At 40.2% G+C, this 13548-nt stretch overlaps 1 protein-coding gene across 4 annotated transcripts in view; it reads right to left on the bottom strand.

Moving 5' to 3' along the window:
* Nucleotides 1-13548, bottom strand: part of Ate1 (arginyltransferase 1) — a 114780-nt gene that overhangs the window by 14881 nt on the left and 86351 nt on the right. For 2 of the 4 annotated variants that reach the window (XM_068374391.1, XM_068374389.1), the window contains exon 7: nucleotides 2757-2918. The exons of the other annotated variants lie outside the window; for them this stretch is intronic. In XM_068374391.1, coding sequence (XP_068230492.1) covers nucleotides 2757-2918 — 162 coding nt within the window. The remainder of the gene's footprint in view (nucleotides 1-2756; nucleotides 2919-13548) is intronic. 4 annotated transcript variants of the gene reach the window in all.

The raw sequence follows: 13548 nt of genomic DNA, 5'->3' as shown, positions 1-13548 counted from the left end.
CAAACTGTTAAATCACATTTTCATTAATTTCTCCTATAACAAATGAAGTACTGTACAAGTACAATAATCAACATCATCGAATTTGTAATATTCAAGGATTGATTCTTTAAAAAGTAACCAACTATAAAGTATCAAATACCTTAAACACTTTTCAAAGGCAACAAATACTGAGAAGTTGGACTCTAAGAATAATAAGAGCCAGATGAACTATATCACAAACAAGCATCAAAGAACCGACATCAATGATGAAAAAAATCTTGCTCATTATCATGAAAGGGTAGGTAAATTTTTCATTAATAGTTTCCATCCTTAAAACAAATCTAACACCTTTCCACCTCAAGATAATATTACCTTTTTGCTACCTGTAATGCAGGAGGCAAAAGACTGTGCCAAATATTTACCAAGGTCTTAAATGAATTTCTATAAACCCTTTGCCGTGTCATCCCATTATCGTAAGGATGTAGATATAACGTTGGTTGAAAATACTTGTTCTTAAAATGTGATGAAAACAGGGGCAACTAGTGGGAAAAAAATAGAGGAGCCACAGGAAGAGTAAGAATAGGAGTGATAAAGGTAAGGTTTTCCTTCATTCTTTTTGCTCTAACTTCCGTGGAAAAAAATATACATAACTGCAAGCCAATAATTACCTTCAATAAGAAGAATATTACTACTAGAGATGCTTTCTGGTTATGATTTTATTCATATTCCCTCTGTATATATTTCAACAAATTTCTCAAATGTTGCTTAGAGCCAAATATAAAAAAGGCCGTCAAAACTAAAACTCATGAAAGCAATGTCTAAGGTTTTTAAAAACTTTACTTGAGGATTATTTCTTCTTATATATGACTTTTCTTTCAGAATGATTTAATAACAATAGCTTTTTCAAAGGATCCAACAAAACCAGACCATAGCATTCGTGAACGTAGTAAAATATACAAAAGGAATTTTGCAAAGGCTTGCAACATTGTAAACCAGAAAATAGAATAAGAAATGTATTAAAATACAAAATACCCAGTAGGTACTAACACATGGCTACAAGTGTCCATAATAAGAAAGAAACACTTAAGTGGGGAATAATGATAGAAAGTAAATTCTAAAGCTATGGTCAGCAACATCACTTTTTTATAGTAGTACTTCCAAAAATGGGGTGAATGCAAATGGTGATGTTCTGAGAGCAGACAACAGATAAAGAGGCACCGAAAAATTTATAAATTACCAAACAGGAATTAAAAATGTTTGGCTCACAAATTTTAGAAAATCTTACATGGAATATAAAAAAACCACAAATAGACAATAGAGAACTTGATATTACATGGAAAGCCTCCTTTTTATAACAAATTCTCTTTTCATATCAAAATCTACATTTTCTTATTCAGTGTTCTCCGTCTCCCATAACTAAGAGAAAAAAATCTTCACCCTGTATTTATAGGTGATATCCAACTTATGACAATAACTGTTTCTATCAGCAACGGTTTTACTCTGACGAGTCAAAATCTTACTTGTCAACACTTTTAATAATGAACATAACATACTGATACTTTGATGATGCATCCACCAATTTTCTTCATTTTTTATTTCTTGGCATCATGTTAAAAATTCCCAGAAATTAACTTTATACCTATTTCTGAGTTACTGTTTAGCATAATATTCCTTATACTGTAATTTTGTAATTTTTTTTTCTTGCTGTTTGACAAGTGGCAAAGGCAGCAAAGGTTGACTGATAATATACTGTAGCCAAGGAAGGATAAAGTAAATTTCCATATGAAATAAAACTACCATGAGCAATAGCTCTTCATTGCATTTTTTCAATTAATTTATCATGCAGATGAACATTTTCAAAAGACAGTGGGTGCTAGACCATCAACTGTGTGAACCCTCCTAACAAAACAAAAAATAATATGCAGTACATCAATAAAATATGCAAAACTAAATCACTATCCTGTTTAACTTAAAATATCCAAATTATTATAGAAAAAAACCCTATTATAACATTCAACTTCACTAGAAATCTCATGACCTAGCTTAAGTAAATGAAAATGTTTGAAAAGACCAAGAACTTTACACGAAAACTATTTGATTAAGCTGAACAACCCGATTGCTTTACCTACGAAAAATTTAATGAAAAAGAAAATAAATAAAACTCAGCTTCCTGGTAGACCGGCAGTAACAGAAAATATAGCAATGAATGTTTCTTACAACTGGATGTTCCTAAACTTTTTTCACCTTTAACAATATCGTAAAGCATAATTATTACCAGGCTAAACTTTATGCAAAGAAAATAATACTAAAGCTTTAAAGATAACAGAAAAACTCACGTGGTGGGGTTATATGGATTTTTATGGTTTTAAATGGTAAAGTTTTTCCTTCCATCAGGGCAAAATAATAGAAGTTACCATACAGCTCTCGCCAAAGGGGAAGTAACTTTTCCGTAACCAAAAATAGAAAACTAAAGGAGCATTTCAAATGTAAATAGACATGCACTTTCAGAAGAAAGAAAAAAAAAGTATCAATGTTAAGGCTGAAGATTTTAAATACAATACAGCAAAGACAAGCAAGCCATTCAAAAACATGGAAGGAAAATTTCTTAAATTCCAATTCATCATACCAGAAGTAATAATAATTACAATTAGAATTGAACTGTCTGATCTAAATTAAGCTTGAAATATTTTGAGAAGAGAGTTAAGGACTATTTTCCTTCCAGGTTATTTTTCCTTTGCCACAACAGATGAAGATCACAGATTATTCCTTTAGTATACCTCCAGTGGCGAATTACAAAGAAACCTCCTAAACTGCGACTCGGAACATCTATCAGGACTGTCGCCATGGATGTTAATCTGGTATTGTTGGTATACCTTATGAGCAATGCCAAAACTTTGTACAAATCCCACACTTCCAGGATGGGATCGGACTAATTTAACCTGACAGTTGATAAATCTCAATTATTACTAATCCAGATTGCTAGCATAAACATAATTTCTACAATCCTAAGCGTACTGAATAAATGTAAGTGTAATTCAATTTACAAAGAAAAACAAACATTAATGCTTATCACAATCTTACGAAAATTAACAAACAATTTGGCATTACTGGCTACTCTTTATACTGCTTAATATTACAGTACTAAGAGAGACTGAATGATAAATCATATTTAAGCACACCAACAAATATTTCTAAAGTAATTTGTATTTTTCCTAACTAAACAAACCGGAGTCCTTTAATAGGAATATGATTCTGGCAAAGCTGGAACAGCCATTAAACTTTCAACAAGGTAGTTGTAATTGGTGGTGGGTTTGAAAGTAAGCCACGGCCACCCCACAATTAGATGCTCCAACATTTGACCTTCGACCTACGACTTGTGGAGTGGTTTTAGTGGAAAGCGTAACTTACAGGAATCAGGTTTGTATAGTCAGGAAAATGGCGAATTTATTCAAAACTTTGGGATTTATTCCTAAATGAATACAACCCATCAGCCTTCAATAGTTGACTTAGCCTTAGGAGGGAGGAAGTCACCAGAACCAAAACTGACTGGTTCTCTCTCCAAGGATTGTCAAGATACTTTAACCGCCTAAAAACCTGAGCATGAAGAGTTCACAGGTATTAGGCTAAGAGCTTAGATGTGTGTAGAAGATAAGTTTTTGGAATGCACGATCATTTATGACAAATGGATTTGCATGCATTTCTGCATCCTCCCACTGATGTGGGAGAATGGGAGAGATACTTCTCAAAAAAACTTGTTTTTAAATAAAAATTGTTCGATCAAGAGGCTTACCTGCATCCAGTGTCCGGTCTAGCAAATATAGTCATAACTGCTGCACGCCAAGGCATGAAGAGAAAGAAGAGGGAAAGGAAAGTTATTCTTACCTCGCTTTTAGATTTTCTTCATGACCGCTATCTTGGACAAGATGCTTTTTGTACCATGAGGGAGATAGTTTGCTACACAACCTACTGAACAACTACCACCAGACCAAGGTTTAAAGGTTTAAAGGCCACTCATGAATTGCAAAAGCAAGGGAGTGACATTGCCCTATCAAGCAGGACAATACCATAGAGACTAACCATAAATACAAGGCCCCTCTCCACCCAAGATATGACCAAGGACTGCCAGGCAATGGCTGCTCATGGGTCGGCAAATAGACCTACAGGTGCCACAAACCCCCTATCCTTAGCTCACAAGGATGGTGAGGTTGGAGCGACCAAAGGAACTAACGAACTTGAGCAGGACTCGAACCCCAGTCTGGCGTTCACCAATCAGGGACGTTACCACATAAGCCACCACAACCCTAAAGGGTAAAAGGATCCAAGGGGCTGTAGTTAAACCCCTTGCATAAAGGGCGGTGAAGGTTGTCTGGCATTTCCAGAAGTGTTACTTCAAGGTCTATGCTACAAACAGGTTCTTCCTGGAAGCTAGGGTGGATTCGATATCTCTTCCATCCCCTCACTGTGAGAGATGGTCTCACAAAGCCAGAACAAAACAGTGTTCTTGGATATCTTATTCATCCTTTCAGTGCTGAGAAAGTCTCTAGTGCTTCAGCCTGAAGCTCAGTTTCTTTTTTGGTAGCATTGTAGTATAGTCACAAAACAGAGAAGCAAGTCATTCTAATTCCCAGTAGTCACTTCTCATAGAAAAGAGATAGAGAAGGACTCTAGAGTCATGAATGACTGGGTTCTGGGTCTTGGTCCCAAACTCTAGAACTAAAATGAAGGAGACAACCTTCTTTTGTTCAGGAGTTGACACACTGAAAGCCATGACACTCGCCTCTTCGCTTTGCCAAAGCGAAGGCTAGTCTTGAGGGTCAGATCCTTATCTGACGGCGTGTGCGGACAGAATGTCAAAAGAGAGTGTCGAATGGATAGTATATCGAATGGACAGTGTCGAACAGACAAGTGTTGAAAAAGAGATAGAATAAAGTATCCATCTATCTGATGACCTAATTAATCTTTAACTATATATCAATTTTCACTTGAGGTCAGTTCACGAGAGAGTGGCAAACGATTTGCCAAGGACTAATAACTCTAGGTCTGTGCATGTATTGTACCACTATATAAGGGTAAGGGAGATGTGCATGAGTGTTGTAATTCAAGAGGTATTAGTTTGTTGAGTGTAGTTGGAAAAGTGTATGGTAGAGTACTGATTAATAGGATTAAGGATAAAACAGAGAATGCAATCTTGGAAGTACAGGGTGGTTTTAGAAGCGGTAGGGGTTGTATGAATCAGATTTTTACAGTTAAGCAGATATGCGAAAAATATTTAGCAAAAGGTAAGGAGGTGTATGTTGCGTTTATGGATCTGGAGAAAGCATATGATAGAGTTGATAGGGAAGCAATGTGGAATGTGATGAGGTTATATGGAGTTGGTGGAAGGTTGTTGCAAGCAGTGAAAAGTTTCTACAAAGGTAGTAAAGCATGTGTTAGAATAGGAAATGAAGTGAGCGATTGGTTTCCGGTGAGAGTGGGGCTGAGACAGGGATGTGTAATGTCGCCGTGGTTGTTTAACTTGTATGTTGATGGAGTGGTGAGAGAGGTGAATGCTCGAGTGCTTGGACGAGGATTAAAACTGGTAGGCGAGAATGATCATGAATGGGAGGTAAATCAGTTGTTGTTTGCGGATGATACTGTACTGGTAGCAGACACAGAAGAGAAGCTTGACCGACTAGTGACAGAATTTGGAAGGGTGTATGAGAGAAGGAAGTTGAGAGTTAATGTGGGTAAGAGTAAGGTTATGAGATGTACGAGAAGGGAAGGTGGTGCAAGGTTGAATGTCATGTTGAATGAAGAGTTACTTGAGCAGGTGGATCAGTTTAAGTACTTGGGGTCTGTTGTTGCAGCAAATGGTGGAGTGGAAGCAGATGTACGTCAGAGAGTCAATGAAGGTTGCAAAGTGTTGGGGGCAGTTAAGGGAGTAGTAAAAAATAGAGGGTTGGGCATGAATGTAAAGAGTTCTATATGAGAAAGTGATTGTACCAACTGTGATGTATGGATAGGAGTTGTGGGGAATGAAAGTGATGGAGAGACAGAAATTGAATGTGTTTGAGATGAAGTGTCTGAGGAGTATGGCTGGTGTATCTCGAGTAGATAGGGTTAGGAACGAAGTGGTGAGGGTGAGAACGGGTGTAAGAAATGAGTTAGCGGCTAGAGTGGATATGAATGTGTTGAGGTGGTTTGGCCATGTTGAGAGAATGGAAAATGGCTGTCTGCTAAAGGTGATGAATGCAAGAGTTGATGGGAGAAGTACAAGAGAAAGGCCAAGGTTTGGGTGGATGGATGGTGTGAAGAAAGCTCTGGGTGATAGGAGGATAGATGTGAGAGAGGCAAGAGAGCGTGCTAGAAATAGGAATGAATGGCGAGCGATTGTGACGCAGTTCCGGTAGGCGCTGCTGCTTCCTCTGATGCCTTAGATGACCGCGGAGGTAGCAGCAGTAGGGGATTCGGCAGTATGAAGCTTCATCTGTGGTGGAAATGTGGGAGGTTGGGCTGTGGCACCCTAGCAGTACCAGCTGAACTCGGCTGAGTCCCTGGTTAGGCTGGAGGAACGTAGAGAGTAGAGGTCCCCTTTTTTGTTTTGTTTCTTGTTGATGTCGGGTACCCCCCAAAATTGGGGAAGTGCCTTTGGTATATGGATGGAATAACTCTATTGAAGGTTGGCATAATGCATTTCATAGAAGAGTGAAGATCTGCCACCCAACAAAGGACAAGCTTTTAGGAAAACTCCGTATGGAGCAGGCCAGCACTGAAATGATTCTGGAGCAAATTCAAAAAGGCCGAGATGTAAGAAGAAAATACAAAAAATATGCTATCCTTAGGACTAAAAAGTATTTTTGATACATATGACGTCAATGCTGGATTAGAATATCTTAGAACCATCGCTCACAATCTTTAAATAAATATTGCTTTAAGTTTCTTAAATACATTAATACATTTGTATTTACATATTTCATTTTTTCTCAAATAAAATTTTTATTGCTTATATTGATTAACACAAAAGCCGCCTGCTTTGGGAGACCTGAGGACTTAGGAGAAATTCCACACCAGGACTTGAGTTCAAGAGGAGGGCAAGATAGATTGAAGCTCTTTATGAGCTTTGACAATTCCCATAAAGAGGAAAAGTCTAACACTTGGTCTGAAATCCTAGCTCAAGGATGAGTGATACTCTTTAACTGCAGGGACTAAGAGGACCTTCTCTTGATGAAAGTAGAGAAAAGAACCAGCTGATCTAGGTACCATTAGGCGTATGGACACTAGAGAGCCATCAATGTCATCCTAAAATCCAATGTCGTCAACCTTTGGCAAGCCCGGGCCACTAAAAGTAACTTAACAGAATAAGTGTGTTATGGCTCTTCCTCTTCATCCTTCTGTGAGTAAAGAACTCGAGTCTCCAGCACAGGGGCCATTCCTATAGGATAGCGCCGCCTCTTACCTCACCTACTGGGTAAATTGGGAGGAGGCAACATCTCTCTTTTTCAGGATCCAGATGGCCCACTGGTCTACTGACTGGTGGGCCAAGTAGGACACAGCCATCACACTTAAAATGACCAAGTCAGTGTACTACTTCCACATCTTGAGATTTGTTAATCTTGGGCTGTGGTAAATTAGGCAACTGCAACTAACCAGAGGTTGATCCAGGATGTTGGATGGAGGCTTCCATGGTAGCAGGATCAAGTGCTGAGAATGGGGTGCTCTCGTGCATCACTCCCTTGGGGTTCCTTCAGTCTGAGTGGCCACTGCTGGATCTATGGGCAAAGGAAACAGGTCTGCATCCTCTGGAATATAGAATCTCCACTTGATCTGATGGGGTGTAGGGAATTCACAGGACTAGAGATCTAAGAATTAATCCTATCCAAAGTGCCTCTAACCCCTGGATCAAACTCCAACCAGGGGAACAACAGGAATTTAAACCTTTAAGTACATCAAAGAGGCCACCGTGCAAAGACCCTGATGTACGTTGACCCCATCTCAGGATTCTCCGCTTCTGCCAATACTGAATAGTCATTATGTTGTTGGGTTGGCGATGTTCCAGGATTTCTCCCCGTCATGAGGGGTTTTCAAGGTGTACCTCATTAGAATCTATCTTCTCCTTACAATGCTCATTAATCAGATCAGGGGATACCCTAAAGAAGAAGAAGGGATAACAGATCAATAACCGGAGTCATTTTCAGAGACCGAACTGTCCCTAGCTCTCACGCACTAAGAAGCTGATGAAGCACTAGGTGTGTTTTAGTCTCTGAAAAGTAAGCGAGAAAGCGTGGCATATCGTACAAGTGCCTGTCACTGGATGGAAAGGAAACTTGCCACAAATTTTTCGAAGGTGATGTGGCATCTCAGACCATGTACAAGAGCTTCCAGCAGTCCTATAAAATCTCCTGTTCCAATTTCCTATAGCACAAATCTGTTGGAAGATCTCAGCGTGTTAAAAGATTTCAGGGCGCGAGAAGGTCTTGTGCTGTAAAACTGTCTGGGTGAGTAGTAAAGAACAAGTTATTATTATTATTATTACTAGGTAAGCTACAACCCTAGTTGGAAAAGCAAGATGCTATAAGCCCAAAGGCTCCAACAGGGAACAATAGTCAGAGAGGAAAGTTAATAAGGAAATAAATAAATGATCATTAAAACAGATATTTTAAACATAAACTATTAAAAGACATGTCCGCCTGTTCAAAATGAAAAAATTTGCTGCAAGTTTAAACTTTTGAAGTTCCACTGATTCTACTACCCGATAAGGAAGATCATTCCACAACTTAGTCACAGCTGGATTAAAATTTCTAGAATACTGTGTAGTATTGAACCTCATGATGGAGAAGGCCTGACTATCAGAATTAACTGCATACCTAGTATTACGAACAGGATGGAGCTGTCTGGGAACATCTGAATGTAAAGGATGGCCAGAATTATAAAAGATCTAATATAACATGCATAATGAAATAACTGAACGATGGTGCCACAGATTAATATCTAGATCAGGATGGTGATCTAGTTCCCTGGTCACAATCACACTAAGGATGAGCGAGAGGTCTCCGACAGTGCTATTTTCCAATCAAGTGGTAATTGAGTGTGTGTGGAGACTGAGTGGAAGGAGTCATAGGGCCTAGAGGACAATCTTGAGGCAATAAATGACAAAGGGATGATCACGTGGAGACCTTGGATTGTCTTTACAATTAGGCTCTCGTAAAGGAAGATTTTGCTGTTCGTAAGAACATGGAAACCAATCGGAAGTTCTTCTTCTACAAATGAAATTCTCCATCTCTTAGGAGCGTAAGTCTTTTTAGGGGGGAGATCCTTGGGTGTTCCACAAACATCCCCGAGATAGTGCGTGTGCTGGGTCACCATTGCAGGTGCTTAAGTACCTGTACTGTCTACTGATATACCTTCCTTGGGATGGGTATGTTCCCTTATGTATAGTTCTCAGTATGCACCGTCCATCAGTCACATATGCGGGGAGAGATGGGTTGGAACTGAACCAAACTTCAGCTGATCAAACTTCTTGGACTTCAAAGAAGATTTCTTTGGTCAAGTAACAATGTTCGCAGGTTCAGTCAAGGCACTCTGTCCTGTACGAGATTGAGCACAGGTAGCAAGAGCAACATGTGCCAATACTTCTTACTTATGTTCATCTTCTGGGATTTGAAAAAGGCCTTCGACAAAGTACCTCGACCTTCCATGTGGGCTGTCCTCAAAAGATATGGCTGCCCACCCGATTTTGTCAAGCTGGTGCGTGCCCTCCATGACGGAATGGTTGGGAGAGTCTGCCACCAGAACTCTCTTTCAGACCCATTCCCCATCAACGGCGGCCTGAAGCAGGGCTGTGTTCTGGCCCCGACGTGTTTCTCGCTATACACCGCAGCAATGCTCAACGAGATTCCCCCAGACACACCCTCAGTCGACCTACGTTTCCGCATGGATGGAGGCGCTTTCAACCTTGCTAGACTCCGCGCCAGAACCAAGACCACCTTGTGTGCAGTGCGAGAACTGCAGTATGCTGACGACAATGCCACCCCAGGTCAGACGGCAGAGGACCTGCAGTCGTTAGCTGATGCATACAACTCTGCCTACGAAGGTTTTGGGATGCAAGTCAACTCAGACAAAACCAAGACCCTCGTCCAACATCCACCAGGACTGATGATCCCCAATTTCAATACCACAGTGAATGACCAACCGTTAGAACAGGTGGACCAGTTCTCCTACCTAGGGAGCATCCTAACATCAGCTCCCACAAGCAAAAAGGACGTGGAGAACAGGATCAGGGCAGCCCACTCCGCCTTTGGCCGACTCAACCGCCGCGTATTTAACAACCACGCACTGACAATGACCACCAAAATAATGGTGTTCAGGGCAGTAGTCCTCTCCACACTCCTGTATGCATGTGAAACATGGACGCTATATAGTAACGATCTTAAAAACCTAGCACGCTTCCAACAAATGAAACTGAGGCAGATCTTGAAAATCCCCTGGGAGAGCCACACCACCAACATTGAAGTCTTAGAACGTGCCTCGCTGCCCAGCGTGGAGGCCACCATCATCCACCACCGCCTCCGCTGGATAGGACACGTGCATAGGATGGATCCATCTAGGTTCCCTAAGAAAATATTCTACGGAGAACTGACCCAGGGCACCAGACCACGAGGAGCCCCGAAAATGCGCTATAAAGATCAACTAAAGCACACCCTGGCTCTAACTGACATCGATCCTTCCTCATGGGAAGAAACAGCCAGGGACAGGAAAACCTGGAGGAGTACAGTACACCATGGCACCGCGGACTTCGAGGAGAGGAGGAGACAAAATGAGGAAGCTAGGAGGATAAGAAGGAGAGAGCGGTTAGAACAGCCCCGCCCACCACCTACCCTCCCTTGTGAACACTGTCCGCGACTCTTCCACCACAGACTAGGACTTAACAGCCACATCAGGCATAAGCACCCACCCCACAGATAGGAGGCTGATGGCTAACGACAGAACCCAATACTCGGACACGAGTGGGCGCCGACGACGATGTGGGGTAGTTTTTGGTACACACTGTAAATGGCTCCTGTAAACCCAGAAGGGTAGTGCCCTTCATCCTGACCAACACTGAGTGTACCTGGTTTGTTAATATGATTGAGCAGAGGTACTATGAGCATAACCATTAGTAAAGTGTACAGAGTCCCCTCCAGGAAATGGGTTGGTTCTCAGTACAGCACCATCCCTCTCAGGCAGGCAGAGATCCATCACAGTCTACTGGTAAGAGATTCCTATCGATCGCTCTTCCTGGACTTCTTTGATAACTTATACGCGGTATCCCTTCCTTGTCCCCTTGAAGTCGCAGTGTTTGAAGAATCTCACAAAGATGAGACAGAGGGGAAGAGAAACTTGAAGTTTGCCTTCTACAGCAATCTGCTAGCCAATAATGACTCACAGGGGAAGAGGTCATTGGAGATACTTGGAAGTACCCGAGACAACACTACCAGATGATATTCGCTTAGCACCTTTACCTGGGTTGGGTAAAATCTGCAGGGGTGGGCAGAAGGGTGGCACCCCTCACCTTCCTCCGATGGAGCACTAGCGAAGTCTAAGCATTGCCAACTTGCTTATGCTCACGTTGTCGTCGTCGTCATCATAAAAGGCTACAGTAACGAAAGAATGACAGTAACAGGCATGCACTCCAACACGAATAAGTATGTTGAGGATAACAGTAGGTTGGTATATAAAACTATCGCACATTTACAGTTTATCTGGAAAACAACAGCATATCCTAGTCTTCCTTTAATATATACCTTGAAAACGACCTCCCAGCATATCAATTCAATCTAAAGGAAAAAGCAAAATATTAGTAGCCAAACACGGACGAAGTTAACAGCCAAATGAGGCAGAAAGATGTGTCTATAGGGCTTGTGGCCAAAATCAAAAGTAGGAGCTTTACTAACTCTTGGGCACGTGGAGTTTACCCTTCACCCAATAGAAACTACAACCACCTGGTTGAAAGTTTAATGGCTGTTCAAGCTTCAGTGAAATCATACTTATATTAAAGGAAGATGGTCTATATTCGTATAAGAACAAATAACCTATACCTCCATCAAGCCTTTAAAAATAATTTTTTTTTCTAGTACATAACAGACCTTTAAAAATTTCACTAACAAAAATACTTCAGGATACAACCCTACACAAACACATTTAAATTTTCTTTTTAATGTCAATACTGTAGAGCCTCACATTCATGGACTAATTGATTACTAAGGATTGCTGCCAAAATCATTTTGGGCAGAGCTTTCAAGAGAAGTTCAAATTTCCTTTTCCTTATCGATGTTTTTGGAGAATGACTGTCACTATCAAAGGAACCCATCCTAACTAATAGATATGGATTCAAATAATAGCTAGAATTACTTACAAGGACTGGTTAAGCCACTTGCAATGTTCAAATGGCAAATCTACAATATTACATCACCTTGCAAATTACTGTATAATGAACTAAGTAAGGAAACAATAAATATAATTTATTCTAACTTGAGTATATAACCAATGACCTGAATATGTGAAAAGCCAATTTGATAGTTTCCCACTACACAAGACTAATACCTACAAACAAGATAAAGTACTGAAAATTTCTATGTATCTGAAATCAATTTGTATTTCGAAGGATACCAACTTCTTGGCATCATGATTCCCTAAACAGGTTCTGATATCTGTAAGTTTATTAATCATGCCTCAATTCAAAATAGAAAATATCTTTCAGGACTAAAATATAAATACAAATTTGAACATCCAGGAGAAATTTAAAATAAAAAAATGTATAAAAACCATTACAAAACAGCTAACAATTTCCTTGTAGAGCATAAAATTTTACAAAATTATATATTGGATATAGAATCACCAAACATTCTCATCTTTAAAAAATAGTATAAAATTTATTCTTATACTCAGCTGATGTTCATATTGCTTCTCTCTCAGAGCATAGACTTTTATTGACAAGACATATAGCGTAAAACTAAATTTTTAAAATTGTCTTTCCTTTCAATGGGTTAAGGCCTCTAGTATAGAATAGAGATAATTTGGAATAACAGATGAGTATTGTCTAACTAAGTCAGTTGCTGAAGTTAATTTGACATTACTGGTATAAATATTGTCTAAATTGGATCCCCATTTTCCAATTCCAATTGAGATATGGAAGGTTTTTGAAAAAGAACTGTGGTTATTATCATTCCTAAAATCTTATAGGATTGAGGTGGCCAATGGGGTTACGTCCCTGACTGGTAAAAGCCAGACTGAAGTTCGAGTCCCGCTCAAAACTTGGTAGTTTCTTTGGTCGTTGCAACCTCACCATCCTTTTGAGCTAAGGATTGGGGGTTTGGGGGAGCCTATAGATCTATCTGCTGAGTCATCAGCAGTCATTGCCTGGCCCTCCTTGATCCTAGCTTGGATGGAGAGGGGGCTTGGGCACTGAACATATGGTCAGTCTCTAGGGCATTGTCCTGCTTGATAGGGCAATGCCACTGTCCCTTGCCTCTGCCATTCACGAGCAGCCTTTAAACCTTTATAGGCGAAGAGAAGACTGAAAAGATTAAACGGCTGTGGTGTGTCCAAGCCAAA

This window comes from Palaemon carinicauda, chromosome 5, assembly GCF_036898095.1.
Source record: "Palaemon carinicauda isolate YSFRI2023 chromosome 5, ASM3689809v2, whole genome shotgun sequence".
Taxonomy (NCBI): Eukaryota; Metazoa; Arthropoda; class Malacostraca; order Decapoda; family Palaemonidae; genus Palaemon; species Palaemon carinicauda.
This window is presented reverse-complemented; position numbering and strand designations above follow the sequence as displayed.